At 40.0% G+C, this 23,477-nt stretch overlaps 1 protein-coding gene across 1 annotated transcript in view; it reads right to left on the bottom strand.

The window, feature by feature from the left end:
• EP300 (EP300 lysine acetyltransferase) overlaps positions 1–23,477 on the bottom strand; it is a 73,086-nt gene that overhangs the window by 3,660 nt on the left and 45,949 nt on the right. Inside the window, exons 11-29 of the mRNA XM_019734493.2 lie at positions 23,184–23,261; positions 22,631–22,740; positions 20,780–20,917; positions 19,748–20,182; positions 18,403–18,582; positions 18,019–18,163; positions 15,330–15,448; positions 13,888–14,127; positions 13,395–13,483; positions 11,219–11,299; positions 9,101–9,157; positions 8,916–8,993; positions 7,911–7,978; positions 6,790–6,940; positions 6,521–6,667; positions 5,793–5,906; positions 4,838–5,003; positions 3,735–3,899; positions 2,488–2,649 (exon numbers count right to left, since the gene is read on the bottom strand). Coding sequence (XP_019590052.2) covers positions 2,488–2,649; positions 3,735–3,899; positions 4,838–5,003; positions 5,793–5,906; positions 6,521–6,667; positions 6,790–6,940; positions 7,911–7,978; positions 8,916–8,993; positions 9,101–9,157; positions 11,219–11,299; positions 13,395–13,483; positions 13,888–14,127; positions 15,330–15,448; positions 18,019–18,163; positions 18,403–18,582; positions 19,748–20,182; positions 20,780–20,917; positions 22,631–22,740; positions 23,184–23,261 — 2,723 coding nt within the window. The remainder of the gene's footprint in view (positions 1–2,487; positions 2,650–3,734; positions 3,900–4,837; positions 5,004–5,792; positions 5,907–6,520; positions 6,668–6,789; positions 6,941–7,910; positions 7,979–8,915; positions 8,994–9,100; positions 9,158–11,218; positions 11,300–13,394; positions 13,484–13,887; positions 14,128–15,329; positions 15,449–18,018; positions 18,164–18,402; positions 18,583–19,747; positions 20,183–20,779; positions 20,918–22,630; positions 22,741–23,183; positions 23,262–23,477) is intronic.

Raw genomic sequence — 23,477 nt, 5'->3', positions numbered from 1 at the left:
ACAACCATCAGTTCCCATAACCATTAGTGTAAAGGCTGCAATAGGAAGCTGGTATATATATATTTGAAATTAGTATACAAATATAAACTCTTATTAACCTAATAAAATATAAAATGGTACCTTTAAAAGATCAGGACACTGTAACTGCTGTGTTGCCCACTATATTCTACCAGTTTTTCAGAAGACTGAAAACCTGTGCAAACTGGCAATAATACTTGTAATAATATACTTGGGAAGCAATGTTTGCATAAAACAAGAGTCTTTTAAGATAAGATACATTCTAGAAAAAACACAGGACAAGAGAGCACAGACACACCTACATAGCAGATGCCAGAAGTTAAAGCATCAAGGGAGGATTGTGGTGTGTGTGACCTTGTGATACTGGGTTTAACATTGTAGCTCAAAAAAAGCACTCCTAACAAATGGGGAATGCCAGTAACAACCCATTCAAAACAGAGGCTAACAAAAACCATCCGGTGATTCTCCAGGAAATGTCCATTATGGCCAACCCTCCAATCACAGCCATCATGACTGATTCCGCTGTATGTCACTGTATAGCTAAGACAATACTTGAATTTAACCTGAAATGACAACCTTAGATTCTAAGTTCTAACAAGTGACTACTACCTATATTCAGATTAAACAGTCATAGAATGTATCCACTATTTAATTCAAACCTATTACAATATACTCTGAGGGCCTTTCCCAATTGCTGTCACGTTAGAATTTTGTGATACGAAATATTGATTGAAATAACTAATAATTATTATCTAAGTGAGGCACCCGTTGGAACTCAGGAATCCTTCCATTTCACTAGCACGGCTGAGATAATGGTAGTAGGCCTCCATCACCTTAATTTATCCTGTTGACCTTAGTTCTTCAGGCTTCAACAAAAAAGGCATGGGAGTAGAGTGGTGGTATATGGGAAAAGATGCTTTGAACAGCTTTACTGGTCAAGTACCATTTTAACAAATACCTCTCTAAAGAAGGGTTCTGCCATAACTATTTCTCTCCCAAAGAGACTGCTTAATCAATTTGGTTGTAATTCCATACTTGAAATCAAGCTTTCAGTTCCCTCTCCACATAATAGCCACTTCCTATAAGAATTTGATGGTAATATCTGAACAAAGTGGAACCATGATTACAAAACAAACAAACCCTACACCTAACATGAATTTCCCTCAAAGAACCATTGATAATGCTGATGGGAAAAAGAACCCCCAATACACCCAGTTACGTTCCCAGACTATCTACAACAACAAATAAGCAATTTAAATAATGAAATAATTCAAAGTTTTTAACTTCTCTGAGAAAAGGTTAGAAGTGCGTATATGAAAGTTTAACTTCTCTCCACTTCCCAATGCACTTTCAGGTAGGCCAATAGTCAATATTTTTATTCATTTGTTTTGCCAAAGTCCCATTATAGATAAACTGGAATGGCCAATGGAGTTCTAAAGGAGCTTGGTTTAAACAAAACAACAGGGGCGGCTGAATGGCTCAGTTGGTGAGAGCGAGAGCTCTGAACAACAGGCTTGCTGGTTTGATTCCCACATGGGCCAGTGAGCTGCACCCTCCACAACTAGACTGAAGACAATGAGCTGCCGCTAAGCTTCCGGAGGGGCGGCCAGATGGCTCAGTTGTTTAGAGCGCAAGCTCTCAACAAGGTTGAAGGTTCAATTCCCACATGAGACTCCCCCTGCAACTAAGACTGAAAACGGTGACTGGATTTGGAGCTGTGCTGCACCCTCCACTAGATTGAAGGACAACGACTTGGAGGTGATGGCCCCTGGAGAAACACACTTCCCCAATATTCCCCAATAAAAAATAAAATAAAAAAACAACAACAAAATATCCAACAAGCCAATATCCTGAACGATGGATGGAGGTACAAAAATATACAAGGATCACAAACGACAGGGTTAGACAGACTACGCTTATAAATTACAGTCATGCGCCACTTCACGAGCAGGATATATATTCTCAGAAATGTGTCATTAGGTGATTTTTGTCATGGTATACTTACACAAACCTAGATGGCACACAGTGGGCTATTTAACTGTAGTGCTAGCTGTACTTTCATACGACGGGCAGCACTACAGGTCTGTTTACACCAGCGCCACCACAAACATGTGCACAATGCGTTGCGCTATGACGTTATGACAACTATGACGTTGCTAGGTGATGGGAATTTTTCAGTTCCATTAAAATCTTATGGGACCACCACTGCATATGCAGTTCATCATTGACCAAAACGTCACTATGCAGCACACAACTATGTAAGACTGTACTATATGTAGATTCATAACAGCTGCGAATCAAAGAAACCTTATCATTTCCTCTTCTTACCACCCACTCTAGCCATCCTATTTTCTTCTTACTCAAGTGATTTCTTCCTTCTGAATTTACAATGGTCCAGTGCCCAACCATGAGGGCAGTTTTTTAAGAAATCCCGCGGGTTCTCTCCTGCCCTCGGAGGCTGCATCTTACCTCTTTATGTTTCTCCATGGTGGCGTACAGTTTCTGCGAGAGGTCGTTGGATACATTGGGCATGCCTGGCTTCTTCTTATTGCCCCTACTCAGGCTGCTCTTGTTTTTGCTGGTTTTCTTATTATTCTTCTTTTTAGCATTTTTGCTGTCTCCCTTTGTTACCTGCAGGACAGCACAAGGGAGAGAAGACAACTTGAACGTTCTGTTAGGAAGTGATCTGCACAATACTAATGGTAAACAGACTCTCCTCTCTTTGAAACTAGAGATCAGAATGTTATGCCTTCTGACGACTGCTCTTTACTCCCTCTTTTTTAAGCTGTTATTTATAGTAAACTGTTTACTAACGTACTGATTTTCTCCTGGTGAAGAACCTCTGCACTAAGACCCTTCATTAAGACAATGGCAGGCTGTAGCTTTTTGACCAGAATAGCCCACAGTTTGGAGACCCCTCAGATGGAGCCATCCTACCCCCGAGCTGAGGATGGGGGAACAAGGAGTGAGTGGCAGTGTGGGATAGTGAAGGGTGTACGAAGCGGTCAGCCAAGGACTTGGACTCATTTCCTTCCACTCACATTGTACAGTTTTATGAGTCTGCTCTAAAAACAAACAAATAAAAACCTTGAAAAACATTCAGTCAATGAATTTAAACAAGGCTGTAAAGTATTCTTTAGCAGACTATTTCAGCATGACTTTAGTGGGTCAGACTCTATGAGGGCAATTCTAGATGTGCTATGGGGAAATAACGGACCCAGAAAAGCTCCTCAGAGGATCGTCTTACAATGCAGGCTGTGTATGGGGGACTGGCAAACTGTGGTCCAGGCCTGTTTTTGGTTTGTATTACAGGCTTAAGACTATTTTTCACATTTATAAAGTGCTAAATAAAACAAAACAGAATGTGCTGGAGACAATACATGGCCTGCAGGGCCCAAAATATTCATAATCTGGACCTTTACAGGTCAAGTTTGCCAACCCCTTGCTCTAGACCGGTCATTTTCTATCAGTTTTCCAGGGTTCCCCCTTCAGTTTCCATACTGGAAATCCAAGGTTCCATTTAAAAGGAAGTCTGAGACTCAAAAGTTTTAAAACCACAGAAATAGAACCTCAGTAACTTAGCGAATATTTCTTGCCCAATTTAAAGGTGTCTTTCACACCTGCGAACTTTAAGACCAAGTTGAAAGTTTAAGTCAATTCTGGATTATACATGAGAATCAAGGTAGGAGGTGGAAAGGAAAATGCAGAGCCCTTACATCCGTGCTTTCATTGCTGGTATTTTCCTCTCGCTTTCTCTCTTCCTCCTCCTGTTCCAGTTCCTTAATGCTCTCTTCCAGAACATTGGGCCAGAAATCACCCTCAAAGTAAGGCAATTCCTTCGCACTAGTTAATCGATCTTCAGTAGCTTGTTTAAAAATATCCTGTGAAAATACCCATGTACAAACTGAAATTTTTTTCTTTTTTTTCCCCCCAAGAAAATGTATTTATTATACAGAAGCAGTCACAGCTAATGGACATAAGAAACACCAAGGATTAAAATGTCTTCCGAAATGGTGGCAGAGATTTTATATGTAAGCTCCATGCCGGGGAAGACACTGAGTGTCATACACACAGTGAGAAGGCCCAGTCTTCAGACAGCGTTTCTGTTTTTCTCTTTCCTCTACCCATGAGGACAAGGCGATTACCTGCCTTTATATAGCCAAGCGGTGGATTACACTGCTAGGATTCAGGGCAGCAGCAAAGGCAGGCACACCGAGGCCTTTACCACACCTGACGGCAAAAGGCAGTGCGACGTAAGGCACGCCTGCCTTGTACCCATCCTTGGAATTTCAGCAGCTTTCACTGACAAATACAACTCAAATCAACACAACTCAAACTATAAATGCTGGAAACTGCATGGCTACAGAATGATTTACAGTGCTGCTTGGGAAAACATCCAGTTGATGATTTCCTGCCCTTGACTAAAAATCTTTGAGAAATTTAGTAGTTCAAGTTCTTATCATGAGATACCCTATAATCAATCAGAAATGGCTACTAAGAATACATTTTTAATTAGTCACATCTTTAAAACTCTTTGCAAGCCTCGCTTTTCTTTGAAAAAATATGATTATACAGAAAAGTAAAGAGAATACTAAATACCGATATACTCAACTGATTAGATTTAGCAATTTTTAAACATTTTGCCAGATACACTTCATCTTACTAATAATTCAGGCAAAATAAAAACACTACCAAATTAGTAACTTTATAAATTACACGGAAGAGGGGGAACAGAAGTTTTTTGTTAAGATAGTGAAGAGGCAGAATGCAGAGCAGCAGCAGGATTTCAGCTTCTATTACTCCCCCCATTCCTCCTGACCTTGTAGTCATGGACGATTCGCTCAGAAACAGCCTTGTCAAGCATCTTTTTGTACCACTCCTGCAGTCGCTTGGGCTTGGGTATCTTCTGGTCAGGGGGGTGGCAATGGAAGATATAGTCGTCTCCCTCACTTGGGGGACATGCCCAAATATGCCCTGTTGTATAACTAATACCACAAAGAGAAGGAACATTCAAAAGAAAAGATTATCCATTCTGGGAAGAATGCCACATTTTAAACTACAAGGTGGAGTCAGTACAGAAAGCAATGATTTCCCCCAAGATAACACAAAAGTATGCAATCCAGCATCAGATCAAAATTCTTAGGCCGTAACTACACGCAAGCCACAGCCCTAACAATGGACCTCACGTGGCCTAGTTCTGGGAAGATCCCCAAATCCCACACTTGCATTTAAAGACCAAATGAAAGCTACAATGTAAAGGAAAATGGATCCATTGTAACAAGAAAGCTAAAAGAAATGCAAACTGTTAAGAACAACCTGCAAGGTGAGGGGGTGAATATTCTCAAGCACATACAGACTGTGAAGGTAAGGAACAAGTCTAATGACTTTTTATTATCTGCAGACGTTTGGTTTTGGTTTTGATACCCAGGTGTAAAAGGATCAAAAGCAAATGTTTAAGGTTCTAGTCCAAAATGAGTAACAATCAACCTTCAAATCAAACTGTAACTGTTTAACTGAACAAAATAAAACTATTTGGGATGCATGCAACTAGGGTCAAAATATCCATTTTTTTCCTATTGGTAACATTAACATCAAAGGATCGCCAACAATGTTCAGGTTATGGTTCTAGATGAAAACCAAAGTTGAGAAAAAGGCAAAAGTCACATATTTGCATATTTTAACCTATGTCTCACCACAATAACCTAGTGGTAATTGGTTTAAAACTAGTTTAAAGCAATTGTTTTTTAAAATGGCATTCATTACAATATGCTTACCCTAATTTCTTGACGTATTCTAAATATCCAATTAGAATTTCATGATACACGGCAGTCCTCAAGCATTTAGGGCGGAAGAAATGAACACTATCGAGGTATGATATGTATACTCTCCTATACCAAACGGGGAGAAAGAGACCAAGGCAAGTCAGGTAATGAATTCTTATCAATGTGGCTAAAAACACATTCTTCTGTGCTTTTTGCTCACCTTGTCATCTGTAATGCTATGACACAGTATTAAAAGGTAAATGACTAGACTGTGAACCCTATGGCTCTATTAGCCTCAGTGCCTAACAGTGCCTAAAACATAGTGTATTAGTCAGTACCAGTGGATCTTAATGTATTCTGGCAGCATTCCTATTCTGGCCTTCATACTACTTTGGAAGCAAGAAATCTAAACCATATTCTACCTCATTTGTATGACATTCTTTCATGTACCTCAAAGCAAAGTACTTAATTCAATCTAGATTTAAACCCATTTTCTGAACAGTAGTGTTTGTTTCCCATTCCAGGCTGCTATTCCTAACCCTTTCCTTATTACTATGACCACAGAAGAGCAATATTGAGCAGTATTTTGTTTTTGGTCTTCTTTTTTGGTTTCACGTTAATACTATACTTGAGATTCTGTGTTTCCACACCAAGCATATCAACCATTTTTTGTCTATTATGCTTTTCTACCTAACTTCAAACTCCAACACACATTAGAGAGCAGCTGCAGTAAATCCTACCTCTGGTTGGGTGGAGGGCAGTCAGAGCCATACTCTTGAACGTGCATGCCAAAGAAGCATAAGTCAACGCCATCGATCTCTTCAAAGGCAAAGAGGGCTTTGGTTCGATATGGAAAGGATTCTGCCATCTCTCCACTATCTACAAACCTACACAATTCAGATGGGAGGGAAAACCCACAACATGTCATTCAGATTAGAATCAACAACAGTCACCATGTATGAGCAATGGTGGACCTACAAGAGAAAAAAAAGGGAAAATTACTAGGTACCTTGCTTTCATGCCTGGTTTGACTTCCACAGTTTTGTCAGAAGCATGAACTACCCGAACAGTGACCTCTCCTGACTCAGGGTGATTTTGTCGCCTCAAAAAGTCATTCACCCGATTCTCCAGAAAGGTGCCAAGCCTGGTAGATGGCAACCCTAGGAATGTAGAAGTTAAAAGTTCAGTAGTAACCAAGGTGCAAATTTATTATTATCAGTTTTAAGGTTCAATATCAAATCTCATTTTTGTTTTCAATACAAGTAGGATAACTTGCTGGATTTTGTTAAAAGTCAGCAATGCAGTTAATACTTAAAAAGAAATTTTTTTTTTGTCATCGAAGACTTCATGAATTTGTGTAACATCCTTGCACACTGGAGGGGCCAGACTGACCTTTGTATCATTCCAATTTTAGTATATGTGCAGTTAAAGCAAGCATGCTAGTCAATACTTTTTAAATGGTATTTTCTCTAACTTTTTATTTTCAAAACTTTCCATTGTCAGAAGAGTTTAAAAATAGAACAAACATCAATATGCACTTTTCCTTGATTGCAAAAATAATTAAAATAAAAAAGGCTGGGTATTATGAGAAACTTTGCAGGAATAAAAGCAACCTGTAGGTCAGAAAAAAATTGCAAAACCACCTACAAAAACTAAACCAGATACTACCATAAGATAAATTAGTATCAATTAATTAATGATAAAATTTTTGACTACCTTCCTGCCCCACACTCGACTGAAAAGATCACATAGGTGTAAAAGTAGCCCCCATAATGATATGGACAAAACCGAGGGACTCACTCATGGGATGGCAATATTGGACAAATACCTCACACCTGGTCCCCATTAGAAAATGCCTCAAATATGGAGAAATGTAAGAACAAGAAAAAAACAGATTCTGTATTTTATAAATCCTGATCCTTGAAAATTTTTTTTCTTGGGTCTAACGAATTTCACACCAAAAAGTACTTTCTAGTTCAACTCTAAGTACATTTTAGAAAAATTATTTATTTTTAGTTTGGTTAAATATTTTAAGTAAGGTTGAAACAAATTAATTTATTTTGGATGGTTCATTCTTAACTCTGATTCAGTGAAGTTTGCCAAGGTGTTACCTTTAAGAATGAAACTTACTTTTAGCAGAAAACTTATTTTCTTTCCTAGTTCGTGCAGTTTTCTTTAAACAGCCATCACAGACAAACCTGAAATGTAAATCAAGACTTTGCTTACAAAACTTACAGAAACAGTTAAAATAATAGTACACACACTACAAAAATCTATCTTAAGTAGGTATAAAGTTAAAATCCAAAAGATGACCTGGGAGAAATATTTCTAAATATGTAACAGAGTTAACACAATCAAAATACAAAGAGCTTGTAGGTAATCATTAACAAAAAAAGGGAAAAATACCTAAGTGAAAACAGGCAAAAGACATGAGAAATGTGAAAGGCACATAAATTGGCTTACATGTGAAAAGAGGAAGGATTATAGATTAAAATAGGAATTTTGTTGTTTGGCCAATCATACTGGCAAAAGTCTATGTGCTACTGGTGGGAATGTAAATAAGTACAGTGCTATAGCAGTACCAATAGGTTTAAAATGTACATTCTCTTTGTTCTGCAATTACATAAGGATGTATCTCCATAAGTAGAACTTTTTACAAAAATGTGAACTCATGAACTGGCTGACAGATCTGAAGTTACAAGAATCACTGCAAGTCTCTTAGTTACTCTCACCCATTCTGTAATTAAGAAGAGCACTCAAAATGCATCTCTAAAGTCAAGCCATATGAACATCGATTACTACAATTTTCCTGTGTTATTTTCTGGAAATTTGTTAATTAGCCTCCCCTTTCCTGTGACCTCCAAACCAGCATCAACAACCAGTCTAAGAAAAGCAGAGGACACTGTAGAGATTCCATGCTAACGAGAGTTAAGACTTGATGCACAGACACTCTCCTCCCTTCCCACGGAACAGCAGGCATCAGCCCCATTCTTGGAGGGTAAGCCGTGGCCCATAACAGTAGCAGATAAGTGTCACAATGGACAAAAATCCACTTATTGCTGTCAAAGTCCCTATGATGTGCTGCTAAAACTCTTGATAAAACAAAATGTCTAGAGCAAATACTGATGGTCTCACCCAGATGGCCAGATGACCTCATGATGAAGCACACAGATCTGATGCATCTTTCTTCCACACTCTGTACATTCAACAAATCTGGAAATAAAAAGCCAAAAATCAATACTTCCAATATTCCTAGATTTCTGAAAATAAAAGGAAGAAGGAAAATCAGTAAGTATACTGAGAATTCAGGAACTACTTACAGTTCGGGATCCAGTGTATCATTTTTTCTCTTGGAAAACTGTTCTTTATTTATTGTACTAAGGAGAGAAGAGGGACGCAATGAGAAAAAGCGATACAGAAAGACGAGCACTGTGACCACAGGTCTAAGCCAAGGGACGAATCCCATACTGTAAGTGGATTCTTTCCATCTCCTAAGAATATACTGAAGGGCATTTAACAGGTATATTCTTGGCTCCCACAAAGTGCATGTTTACATAAAGGAATGCCTGTGTTTTTGGAAAGGACTTCATAGTAAATCTACTTCTCCTTGTAGGAAATGGAGAACCCAGAACTAGAAACATGAGTTCGTTCTTTTCCTTTTAAAATCCTACCTGCTACTCTAATGTTAGCTATTTATGCCTTTTATAGTTTAATGTTCCTAGACTGAACTATGAAAGATGGCGTGTATAGAGGGAGCTAAACCACTATTTAAAAATAACACTAATTTTTTAGCAAAGTCTAGTCAACTTTTTGTTAACAGAAAATTTCAATATTAAGCATACTTTAGACTACTTAAAAAGGGTAAATATTGTTTATTTTATAGTATTCATTTGAAAATTTTCACATGGCCTCCCATCCTGAAATCTAGCATTCCACAATATTCAGAGTCTCACAAATACAGAAGTTAACAGTCTTATAATTCTCTACCTAGAATAAACTTCAGGGGGCCCCGACTCTGACTACTGTAATTCTTCTTGAAATGAGGACACCTCGGGGTGGCTGGATGGCTCAGCTGGTTGGAGCATGAGCTCTCAACAAGGTTGCCGGTTTGATTCCCGCATGTGATGGTGGGCTGGAACTAAGACTGAAAACGGCGACTGGACTTGGAACTGAGGGGCCCTGGAGAAACACACTGTTGCCCAATATTCTCCAATTAAAAAAAAAAGAAAAAAGAGGACACTTCCATGTTTAAACTGTCTCCCACTAGTTACAGCCTCGAGCTACCCCTCTACTAAGGCCTTGCTATTCAAAGTGTGCGCTAAAGAGCAGCAGCAGAGGGCCTGGGAGTTTGCTGGTGATGCAGAGAGGCTCACTAAAGAACTGCAGAATTGGAAGGGCGTTCTGCAGTGTTCAAAGTCCGAGGTTTAAAACATGTTTAAGACACTCAACAGTACCAAGAGTAAGGCTGCCTTCCTTGCCCACATCAGGGAAACCTAGCCAGAGCCGACTTTCCGTTTTAGCCAAGGGTAAGAAAGTCTCCTTACGGCTCAAGGGGACCTAGGACCTATTTTCCAGAACAGCACCTGACCCCACCACACTGTACTGCACTGGTGATTGAGGAAGAGTGCAACTTCAAAACCCAATCTGGAAAAATATACCAGTTTTTCTCAGAAGCCCTGTTTTAACCTAACAATTCCATACTTTTTGGAATGTTCTCAGCTGCTTCTGTCTATTATAGGTTAGACCAGAAAAGAAGCTGAAGAATACTGAAAGTACACCAAATAGTTCTTCCTAAAACAGTCCAAATTTGAAATACAGTGTCTAAATCTTAGAGATTAGAAGTACAATGAGGCAGTTGATGATATGTTTGGAATTTTTTCTTGGCATTTACCAAATAGCTTGTAAGATTACAAAAGCCCAATGAAGTCTCTTTTTAAGTAAGTCACTCTAACAAACTCCTAAACCACTAATGTTCAATGAGAGTCACAATAATAGTGATTAATACCCTATATGAGAAAGCTATTTGTTCAATTCCCTCAAACTCAAAACAGTTAATAATAAAGTTCCTTTGCACTGCACTTCAATACTTAGGAGAGAAGCTGACTGTGTACTTACAGAAGAAATGTATCTAAAATGGCCACCCAGTGCTGATGCATTTGCTAACAGAACTCTCCGTGAGGAAATATTCTCTATCGGTCTTGACCAACATGGCAGCCACTAGCCACAGGTGTCTATGGAGAACTTGGAATGTGGCTAATGTAAGTGAGAAACAATGTACAATTTTATTTACTCTTAATTAATTTGTATTTAAGTAGCCATCTGTCACTAATGCCTCCCATATTGAATAGCATAACCCAAGAGCACTTAGAAGCCAGAATATGATCACCTGACAACAAACAGAAAAAGACAGCAGTTTCCAAAAGAATGCCATTACTTACGTTTGAGGCTGGGAAGGGTCATCCCCCAAAGAAACGCTCTCCCCTTGGATTTCATTGAAACACTTCTCACAGAAATGATACCTGTCGGCAAGAAGGCCATACTGGGGTGAACTGTTCCGTTCACACAACACAGCCCAAGCCAAGCAACGAAGCCACCAATCACAGCAGGCCAAGGAGGGGGACGGGAGCAGAGAGCAGGTCATCAACGGCGACAAGGACATTCAATGATGCAGATTTATGGGCCCCACAGTATGGGTTTTGTTTTGTTTTTGTTTTGTTTTTGTTTTTTTTTTTTGGTTTTTTGTTTTGTTTTGCAATCAAAGCCAAGTGCGGACAACGACAAGCATGAGGGAGAAAAAAAAACACAAAACAAACGAAGAAATGAGGGATTGCAGGACAAAAAAACATAAAAGCAAGACAAGACAACACAAAGCAGAAAGCCAAGGCAAAGCACAGATTAGCATTAAATATCTCAAATGGGATCACAAGTAGCAAATGATTACAGCAAATAAAAAGTTTCACTTACACAGACCTACACCCTTTCAGTATAGTAACTACTGCTAACTGAAGCAAATAATCAAAAGGAGGAAGGAGGGTAAATACACTGGGGAGAGAACTGCTACTCTATTACCTAAACATAGCCATTACACACTACTCCCCACTTCCCCCAGAAAAATCCACTAAGGATATAGTACAAGGAAATAATCACCTAAAAACAACTGTGGGTTGAAAAAAACCAAAATTTCTTTTTGATCTCACAAAGCCACATAAGAAAAAAAAATTTCAATGAAAAGTCTGCACAAGCAGTTAAATACCGATTGTAACCATTGACTGACATAGTTGAAAGGCAAAGAAAGGCAGTGGTGTACACAGGCACATGATTACACGTTCCTTGGTATGATTATAAAACTGTAGATTGATGTTAAAGATCCAAAAACGGTATGTCAAGATTGTAGCATGAGGAAACTTTCATGCTGGTTCTTACTTGCTTTTTTTGAACATAAGGTGCTTAAAACAACTTGAGACCCCCTTTTCCTAGGTTTTAATGAGTAAAAAACTGGATTCTGATGCCTACAAAACACTAGGAGAATGCACTAACTTTTTGTAAATACAACAAAAAGTTTACGTGACTTTTTCAAAGCTAGAAATGCATCTGTAGCACACAAGTTCAGCAAAAACCACCTCCATGGGCTTGGTTTTATTAAAGAGTATTAACTGCCCAACCTTGCTATTATACTGTCTCAGAGCCCCAAGAAAACACCCTATGCAAGCTACCGTGTTTCCCTGAAAATAAGACCTAACCGGAAACTAAGCCCTAGCATGACTTTTCAGGATGACATCCCCTGAACATAAGCCCTAATGCGTCTTTTGGAGCAAAAAATAATATAAGACCCGGTCTTATTTTCAGGAAAACACAGGATATTGTAGGCTGATTACTGAACATAGGAGACAATCATGGTTAAGATAGATTAGTGACTGCAATTTTTGTAATTACAGCCATTATTTGGGCAGAAGAAAAGGCAGAAGTGCCTAATTTAATAGAACCCTACCATTGACTGTCATATGCATGTTTGTGTCAGTAATGGTCTGATACACCGCTATTTTTGGAGGTGTTCCTTTTTATTTGCTTAATAGGAGCAAAGAAAATACTCTGGAATCCTTTTTTCAAATACTTAGGAATAGGCCACACACAAAAAGGGAACATTTCCAAAAGGATAGAGCTGGCTGACAAACTTCTGGTTAAGTTTTCTGGGTGGGTAGTTTTTGGGAAATGAGATAGCCAGCAGCAATTTCAGGGAAAGACTAATTAGTTTGAAAATCTCAGGTTTGCATGAGGCTGTGGTGAGCTATGAAAGGACAGTTGAAAAAGAAGTGGGACCTGGGGTGTAATCCTATCTATGCCATCAATTCACAAAGTTGCTTAACTTCCCAAGGCCTTTGGTTCCTGTGTTTTACATTTTTATAAATAAGGACCCAGACATCTGATGCAAGGCTACTATCTGCTAGAAAACTGTCTAATTCTACAAAGGCAGAATGCAAAGACTGAAACTTGTACTGTACAGTTGTTTTCAAGCGAGTTATACGTGAACTGTGACTGTACATGTGTTGGTCCGTCTGCTTGCACTCCCTAGCCACGTGAACACGTGGACCACAGGTCACACATGGTCCAGCTTACCTGTTCTGGTAACTGTAGTAAGTGGCATCTCGAGGGATTGTGCATAACTGTTTGCCATAACAACAGAGTGTCTGTGGAGAAAACTCCAACTGCAAAAGAAACCATTCATTACATAGTAGACAGGCCTGAAGGAAAAGGTAGGATATTTACATTGGCAAATCACAACAAGCCAGTGAAGACTTAGTTCTCATTTGTATTAACCATAATGGGCTATTTCAGTTTTCCAGGCAGTTCACAGAACTAAAACCATTCTAGCTCATGACTCAGTAGGCTTAGCAGTCATGTCCTTCCACCACTTACCAAAGAACTCAACAGGACAAGTGGGGCTCAATATGAATTGGTATGCACATAATACCAGCATATGCCAGGTACTGTGTATGAACCCACAGGTGATTATCAAGTCCCTACTCCAGAGAAGTTTATAAACTGATGCTTCAGGATTCTAATTAGTCAAGTTTTCAACACAATTTTTATCTGTCCAGAAATTTCTTACCTTTCTGCCACAACAATATCCAAGGCTTTGCATGACTGGGTCAATTTCTTGTTCAAAGACCTCAGATAGCTTGGAGCAATATTTGTACACCCGCGATGTTTTCCGATTATATAACCAAGCATTGTTAAACATCAGCCAAATGTCATCCACATACTGCCAGGGTTCCTGATACTGTCCAGTGTCTAACTTCCTCTTGATGGTAGAAAGATCCATGGGGCTCTTTACAATATCAAAGTAATCCTAGAAGGACAAGCGACACCAAACAGTATTACCCCAAAGTGTGAGTACACTGAAGGTAGATGGTGCATTTTCATTGTTTATCATTATTAATATTCCAGATAATGTTGCGTCTTTGACCTGTGTATATTAACCAAGAGTCGACTGATATACAACACTTCTTTAAATCATTAGTCTATAGAGATGTGAAGCCGCTCAGAGGGCAGAGAGTAACAGGGCTCCCAGCCTTCCCAGGCTGCAGGCTGATGGTCTACTGCAGCGACTCTAGACACTGTACCATATAGTGTATGTGCGATCACTTAAAAACCCCGTAACCTTTTAGTACTAGAAGGGACCTACAGGTGAGGAAACTAGTCCAGAGAACATCAGTGATCTATCTAAAGTCAAAGAAAATTATAGGAAAAAGAAGTTCCTAATGGATTTTTGCCTCTTAAAGTACTCCATTGCTTTATCTAACACAACTTAAATCCCTCAAATGAAAGCTGCTAGCAGCATGGTGTATAAAGGCAACTTTTAAAGCATATGAAGCTAATCTAGGTCCATTTTTTCTATCATGAACTACTGCTACTCAAGTGATAAAAATAAACTGTATGAACCAATAATCCCACTTCTAGGTATATTCCCACTCCAACATACCCAAGAGAAATAAAAACATACACTCACACAAAAATTTGTTTGTGAATATTCATAGCAATGCTAGTGTCAAAAGCCAAAAAAGTGTGAACAACCCAAATGTCTATCAACAAATGAATAAAGAAAATGTGGTATAGTCATACAAAGGAACATTGCTGGGTCATAAAAAGGAATGAAATATGACTCATGTACAACGTGGATAAACCTTGAAAATATGCTAAGTGAAAGAAGCCAGTCACAAAGAATCCCATACTATATGGTATGATTCCATTTAATGAAATGCCCAGAATAGACAAATCCAGAGACAGAAAGCAGACTAATGGTTGGTTGGGGTTGATGGTAGAGGAGGTTGAGGGAAATGGGGAGTGACTGATTGTGAATTCAGTTTCTTTTGTGGGCTGATAAAAATGACCCAAAACTGATTGTGGCAATGGTTGCACAATTCTGCGCATACACAAAAACTACTGAATTGTATAGTTTAAAGGGGCGACTTGTGTAATATGTGAACCGTATCTGAATAAAGCTGTTAAACAACTTAAAAACCAAAATCAGAAGTACCACCACATACTTACAGGGATTCCTAGAAGCTGAGGGTCCACAGGTTGACGAAAGGGAAGGGATTCTGGATCCTGTCGATAAAGTGCCTCCAACGTTGGCATCAGTGCCTGACGTAACTCTTCTGGTTTGAAAACTTAAGAGTACATTTGAAAGTAGTTATAAATTAAGCAAAAGAAGAAAAAACAAGCTCAAGTCAAAGCTATCAAAATATCTAGAGAAACACAAAACACAGAACTGCCTACACTGCCCTATGGAAATACCCCTAAGGGCGCATTTTCTTATCTGCCTCAGGTAACACCTTCCAAACACCATTCATGACTCGGCTAATTTTTCAGTCTGAAATTTAGTTAAGATGTCTTGATCAAGTAGAAAAAGAATCCTAATCCTTCCAAAACTGATGAAGAGACTTATCAAAATAACATTCCAGAAAGATACTGGCGATGGGACGGGGACGCTGTCAAGAATAGTAAGGAGTCCTCAATCCTGATACCACTATTTAACAGGTCGGAAATTGGACCTGGCACTGTCTTATCACTGAAGGTACCAGAACCATGGAAGGGAAGAGCCCCTCGTTATGTTTTAGAGTTTAGGAAGAAGACAGTTACAATTTCAATGGCAAACGTTAGGTTTTGATGAAAGCGAACTGGCACTTTAAGAAAACTGAGCTGGGAGGACTATGGATGGAGCTGGGCTTCTTGTTACTCTCTAGTCCTAACTTCCTGTTAAACTTTATGGTTCTAACTTCCTGCAGTGGGGTGGGGTGGGGGACATACAAGGGCCATCTTGGGAGAGGTCTCTCTCTTGCATGTGGATGGCTGGTGGAAGGTATATGTACCCACATTGCTGTGGTGGCTTTTTCTTTTCAAGAATAAACCCTCCTTTTGGTGGACTATCTAAAAGGTTATTTTATTCAATCAACAGTTTAAGGAAAGAGAGAACTAAACTGTTATGTCAGAGCCATGGACTCAGTTGATCAAATTATATTCAAATGTGTTATCACTACGATTCCCAAAGATTAGGAAAGATTTGCTGGCATACCCCAAGTGGAATTAATTTAAGCCATCATTCAAGAAGCTAGTCATTAAGGGACCAGTTTTGAGCTTTAAAAACACACTCTGGGGGCCGGCCCAGTGGCTCAGGTGGTTGGAGCGCTGTGCTCCTAACTCCGAGAACGCCGGTTTGATTCCCACATGGGCCAGTGGGCTGCGCCCTCTACAGCTAAGATTGTGAACAACGGCTCTCCCTGGAGCCGGGCTGCTGGGAGCAGCCGGAGGTTGGCATGAGCTGCCAGGGGCTGCTGTGTGCTGCCATGAGAGGCTGGTGGCCAACGTGAGTGGTCGGCAGCCAGCGTGAGCTGCTGACCAACTGCCTCACCTGGGGGGAGCGAAGACTCATAACACCAGCATGGGCCAGGGAGCTGTACCCTACACAACTACACTGAGAAACGGCTTGAACTGGAGTGGAGGGCAGGCGGAAGAAGGGGGGAACAAAACCCCACTCTGGGCAGGGGCCTTGTTGTTTCTACTAGTTAGAAATTAGTTTTATCTTCAGAAAGGTATACTTGTTAGTACTTTAGATATTTTTCACCTTGTGGTGGGGGTTGCCGTGGGGAAAAAAAAAAAATCAGACAGAGGGGAGAGGTTTCTTTCTCTCTCACACTTGGTTGTACTCAAGATAGAATTTGAGCAAACTTGTGAAATTAGGTGTTTTAAAGAGAGATTGCTAATAGTAAGATTGGGTTTCTTGCTGTCTACATTAAAGAAAACACCTCAATATACACAAACCTTATTTTTAAAAGAAAATAATTTTAACACCAACTTTTTTTTCCCCCCAAAGGAGGGTACAGCTCACAGTGGCCCGTGCGGGGTTCAAATTGTCAACCTTGGTGTTATCAGCACCACGCTCTAACCAACTGAGCTAACCGGCCACCCATTAACCCCAACATTTTAAAGTACATGTACTAATGGAACACTGATATATATATCATCTCCGGGAGCAAAGAGATGCCCCCTGGAGCTAGTCCCACCTGGGCCACAGAAAGGTCTTTGGAGCCACAGAAATTCTAGTCCTAAACGAGTTAACTTCTGTGGGAATTGTCTGAGTTTCTCACGGTGCTAAGCAGAGCTGCTTGCCCGGCTTGACTCATCCATGCTCAGAATGGTTCAGAGCAAAGACTACGTCTCAGCTGGCCTGGTTCGCTTACTAGCTGAGCGAGCTGGGGCCAGTTACTCAACCTTGTTGAGCCTCAGTTTTCCCACCTGTAAAATGGGATCAATAGCCTCACAGAGTTGTGAAGCTATCAGATGAGACAATACAAGTGTGTGTCATAGTACCTGGTGCACAGTAGGTTAACAATAAATGTGATGATTATTGCTATTATTTCCTGCATTTCAGTCAATGTTACTTGACAATTTCACTCCTCTGAAAAAAGGACAATTGTGACAGCTGTGAACCACCCAACCCTGAAGAAATGATGGGTACGATTGACCCAGTGATTCCAGGAAGCAAATACACCTTATAAAAATAGATAAAATCTTTTCCAACGTTAGTAATAATGAAGAGACCAGGCCAAGGGTTCCAAGCTTAATGAAGTCACTTTAAAGTCAATTTCCGAGGCCCATGGAACCAGATGCCTTATCCCATTCTTCTCAAGCTCTTAGGGTTTCTCCCCATCTCCAGGAACACAAAGCCTAAGACACTTACTTTTTTTCTTTGACTGTCCTGAGGCTGGAGACGACTGGGTAACTGAAGTACTTGGCTGGTCTTCCTCCTCTTTTGTTTCAGTTTTTAATTCAGTGCCTCTCTCTTCTGTTTCTGTAGGTTCCACTTTACAGTCCTCTGCTTTAGTCTAAAAAGGTAGGTAGTTATTTTTAGTATTTCAAAGACATGCAACTGGATGCAATAAGACCAGTCTTATTTACTCTCCCCTGTGTCTGAGTAAATAAAGTCCCTTCAGATGAATCTGAAGACCCTTTCTCACACGGAAATCAATGAAATGAGACCTAATTATCAGAATACTTTCCTGTTTAATTGGGTTCCTAGATTGTAGTGCTAACCAAATAGCAGTGGAAATTGCCCTACTCTCACCTCTGGCATATCCTCTGGCTGAGTATCTGCTGGTTCTGGTTGATCCACTTCCATTTTAACCTCCATTTTCACTTCCTGTGAAGGCTGCTTCTCAGAAATGGTCTGAGAATTCACTTCTGTGCTACTAGTAGATGGAGGGTTTGATACCTGCCCCTCAATGCTTACAGCTGGTTGGGAAAGCTGGGCAGAGATGGGAAAAAAACACAAAAAGTTTGCCAATTAAACCACCAGAATTTAAGCTACACAACAAGAAGGCATGATTAATCACTATTTCTAGGCCAGCATCATTATATCCATTTATGATGCTTTTGCTTACTGCCCATTTTCATCCCGTCATAAACTATGCTTAGGAACAGGAGCCTGAAAACTCACACACACTGGTTGACTGGCTGTGCATAAAAGAGCCAGCAACTGTTTCTTTGGTACTATCCTTCTGTGGCAGTGTGTGAGAGGTGGAGGTTTCAGAGATGACTACCTAGAGGAGCTCATATTTACAGAGAAATGGAAAGAAAATAAGGATGACTGGCCATCTCATTGTGTTTAACTTCTCATTAGGAAAAGTTTCACATGTACAGAACAGTAGAGAGAATATAATGAACCCTCATACTGAGTGGCTGTTTTGAATTATCACATTCTAATGGGTAAATGGCCATCTCTATCTTTTTCCTAAGTCTTCCAATAAGAAACTTCACAATAAGTTTAGTATTTTCTGGACCTACCCTACACATTAGGTTGGCGCAAAAGTAAATGAGGTTTAAAAATTTAAAATAATTGCAAAACCTGCAATTACTTTTGCACCAATCTAAGAGAATAAAATCAAGTTCCTTTCTGTGCTCTGCTCTTCTTGCCTTTCAGAGGACAGGATGAACCAATCACTGATGAACAGTGTTTTATGAAGTAGTTGTGATTCATGGGAATTTAGTGCACCAACATGACAGAATTAATATATTAGTATCAGTAATCACATAGAAAGTTCTAAGCCGTGACACATAGAGTTCTACTATTAAGGATGCAACTTTTAGATGTAGTCCCCATTACATGCCTTAAAATGTCAGAATACAACATGAACATAGCACGGTCAACATCAGACCTAAACCGTATCTTTGAGCTCCTTCTATGCGAGGTACTACAACAGGAGGGAGAAAGGCAGAAAGGAAGGGAAAAGAAAAGGAAAGGAAGAAAGAAAAGAAAGGGAAAGGAAGGCCCTAACTGCAGAGATTCTAGTCTAATTGGGGAGAAAACAACAAGAGATGAAACGAACAGACTAGAAAGAACACAGCACAGACCTAACCAAACATCACAGTACAGTTGAAACAATTCTGCCCAAACCCAAGCCTCTGCTTACTGGAGTCGCAGGCTGCGGAGGCAGCAGTGGCGCCGTTGGGGTGGAAACAGATGCTGCTGTACTCTGCTGTGAGAGAGGCTGCTGCTGGGGCTGGTCGGCGGAAGCAGCAGCAGGAAGTGAAGCCTGCGCTTGTGGAGGAAGTTGCGTTGGTGGTGTCGTAGGGGACTGCCTTGGAGGTGGATGCAGTGCCTGGGTCTGTGGCCCAGGTGGCACGGCTGGAGGTGTAGGGACAGGGGCTGGAATTGCTGTTGCTGGTGGCTGCTGAGCCCCTATGCTCGGGGGAGTGTGGTGGGGGGTGGGGGTACGACTAGGTACAGGAGAGGGCGAATTCTGATGCAGTGCTTGAGGGAGAGGGGGACAGTGAATGTGGCTCCCTTGAGACCCTGGAGGCATTATAGGCGAGTTCACAGGGCAGGAAGAACTGGACATTTGTGCCTGTTAAAATGAAAAACATAACAAGACAGCAATTAAGAGAATTAAAGAAATATTTACATAGGCAGGCTATATGCACTTAAGGACACAAACTGATTAGACAGAAAATGGGAACGAATGTCTCCATTTAAAAATCGGGAAAAAATCTTGTTATGGGGGGCATATCTTTGGATAATCTGATCAATGTATATTGTATTTAATTAAATAGACTTCACAAAACAGCAGGAGGCCTCAGTTACTGCAGAGGCATGGGCCAGGAGAGTATAGTGTCTTATGGCCTTCTTATGCTCTCTTCAGCTAGACTTCTTCCTTCTGCATTGTAGTTGTCACTAAGATTTCATTTTAAAGTGTTTGCTACCAAAACAAATGGTTAAAAGTATCAATTTAACCTAGTTCCGATTTTATAACACCATTGCTATGTCAGAGTAACCTCTTCATTGTTCAGAATACCATATATCCATAACTGTTCTTAATAAAAACTTTAAAAATTGTATTCTTTCACACACTATAGGCTGTAGGCTGTCACCCTTCCCTGTAAAAAACAGATCAGAGTTTAAAGAATCACAAAGATAAGTAAGAAAACCCATTTGCGAGACATACTTGAGACACTGGTGCTTGCCCGCCAGACGGAGCCAAAGGCATATTCGTTACATTCATTCCCGGTGTTGAGAACGGAGTCTGGGGAAGGAACTGGCTCTGGCTGGAAGGCTGCTGCATGCGAGGCCCATAGCCCATAGGCTGCACACACAAAACACAGCAGCAAATTGCTTCATTAGTTATTCTATTAGAGTAGCTGGCATCACTGCTCTGGCCATGCTGTGAGGAGGGGGGGCAGGAAAGGAGGAAAATGGTGCAAAAGCTGACCCTCATGTCAACATAAGAGAACAGCCTCATAGCTTACCTTAGCCTACTCTAAAATTACAAGAGGTTACACACAAACAAATTCTCTGGTAAACAAATGCACCTAGAATTCTGACAAAGTAGATGTAATTGTTTCTTTGCATACTGTTAAGTGACAAGAGTGAATCACAATTTTATGAGATCTTTGCTCATGTCACTGGTAATATAACAGCACAAACACTCCATAATGGGTACAAACAAGTAAAATCTTACAAGTTGTGGCTGAACCTGGTAGCATTCACGGTCCACAAATACTCTAGGATTGTTATACTTCATTTCTAAAATGATCCCAAGCAAATCCACGCCTTCAATAAAGAACTGTGGAGCACCAAAGGCCAAAAACTTTTCATAAGCTACGATGGGTATGTGTATTAGATTAGAATGAAGACTAATAAGACTTCTTATTAAACATGGTGCGCCAAGACGTTATATGCTAGACAACATGAAAAATGCTTAAGAATTGGAGGCACTAGCTAACTCTGAAAGATGGGGTAAGGGCTGGGGCCAACCAAAGGTAACAGGTTTAGCGTTTACATTAGGAGCAGTGAGATGTTGGGTCCTTTTTCTCTAGTCCCTACGACCAAGCAACTGCCCCTCCATCACCCTTGCAAAAGACAAGTTTCCTGCCTGGATAGGTTCTGCATTTGGGGAAGACAGGCATTATAGAAGAGAGGTGATTGTGCTGAAGTGTGCAGGCTACTAAACAGACTCCAGAGAAAGGTGGCTGGCTACCCTTATATGCTTTCCAGTACTACGGTGTTTCCCCGAAAATAAGACCTAGCGGGACAAGCAGCTGTAATGTGCCCTTTGGAGCAAAAATTAATCAGACCCGGTCTTATATGATAGTTAAATAAGACCGGGTCTTATATTAATTTTTGCTCCAAAAGACACATTACAGCTGCTTGTCAGGCTAGGTCTTATTTTCAGGGCAACACGGTATGTTTATGAATGGTACTTGAAAGCAAATCTTTCTTCTATTGTTTATTTTATATAGATTATAATCAAGTGAGTTCTTAACTATACTGGATCCTATAATATATATACTTTAGAAACCTGGTTTTTCCATTTAAAGCTTTCACGCCATACAGGTTCTGAAATAACTGGTTATAAAGTATTCCAATTTACAGATGTACCAAATTTAACTTAACAAATCTCTTAATGTACATTCAGGATATGGCCTTTTTGTCAAAATAGAGTATATAATGCAAAATCGTTCACATAAATTTTCTTCAAACCATATATTTTTAATATCTCAGTGATTATTTCTGTAAGATAAATTTCTAAAAACAAGAGGTGAAAATTAAGGATTTTAGCATTCACCGCCCATTTATTCTCATTTCTGAAACACATATAATCATTTAATCATGTGTGTATTAAGGCCAAATACAACAGAATTACAGAAAGAATCAAAGTTAAGGATTAATCACTTACAGTCAACTGTTGAAGCATGTGTGAGAATTTTTGTTTATGAAGTAGAAACAAAGAAAAAGGATTTTTAAAATGTCAGGGGAAAGCCAAAAAGATTACGCAAAATGGTCAAGTCAAACTTACTGGGTTGAGAGTTCCAGGTTGAGCTAACTGTCCATGGTGCTGAAGAGGAGAGGTTTGCCGGGGTCCGATAGGGGGCTGGGGCATGCTCATCTGGCCAAATTGATTCAAACCTGTGAGTAAGTGTAAAATATTAGGTCTGAACACCTTCATGGAATCAGAGAATAAAAGACAAAGTTCTTATTCCTGGTTCTACATCATTTTATCAGGACAAATACAGGAACCTGCTTTCAACTGTGAATGAATCTGTTTCATAGCCACAAAAGGGGCACTGTTAATTAATATCAAGTCTATCTTGGCCAGTTTTAAATGGATACTCAGTCATTTATTTAATGTCCTTTGACTTTCTGCCCCTCGACCTGCCAGCCAACCTGTTCTTCACCCTTCCTTCCTCCCTGGGCTCCAACTCCGAAAGGTTTTCAAATTTTTCAAGCAGGTAATTATACCTGCTGCTGGCCTGAGGCAAGAATCAAGGTGGCAAGTATAACCCTGTAGTATACCAGGGACTCTGTTAAAAAGGCTGTGGTTACACACGTGGATTTCTCCTGTAACTTACCAGGCTGTGGAGTTATCCGCGGCATCATCTGGTTTGGCACACTGCCACGGATCATAGATGGATCAGGTAGAGGGCCATCTAGAGTGAAAGAGTGAAATGGTTAGAAAAGCATCTTTCAGTCAGCTTCCTTTCCGTTAAAAAAAAAAAAAATCCACAAAATATTTGTAGTAATATCTTGAAGAATTCAGTATGAATTACAAAAGAATAAAACCTATGAACTGGGCAAGAACTTGAAGACAATGTTAGTTCTGGAATATAAGAAAATGCCTCCAAATGGTTTTCATACATTCCTTT

Source organism: Rhinolophus sinicus, linkage group LG02, assembly GCF_036562045.2.
Source record: "Rhinolophus sinicus isolate RSC01 linkage group LG02, ASM3656204v1, whole genome shotgun sequence".
NCBI lineage: Eukaryota > Metazoa > Chordata > Mammalia > Chiroptera > Rhinolophidae > Rhinolophus > Rhinolophus sinicus.
The sequence above is the reverse complement of the archived record's forward strand: the minus strand, read 5'-3'. Positions and strand labels throughout refer to the sequence as shown.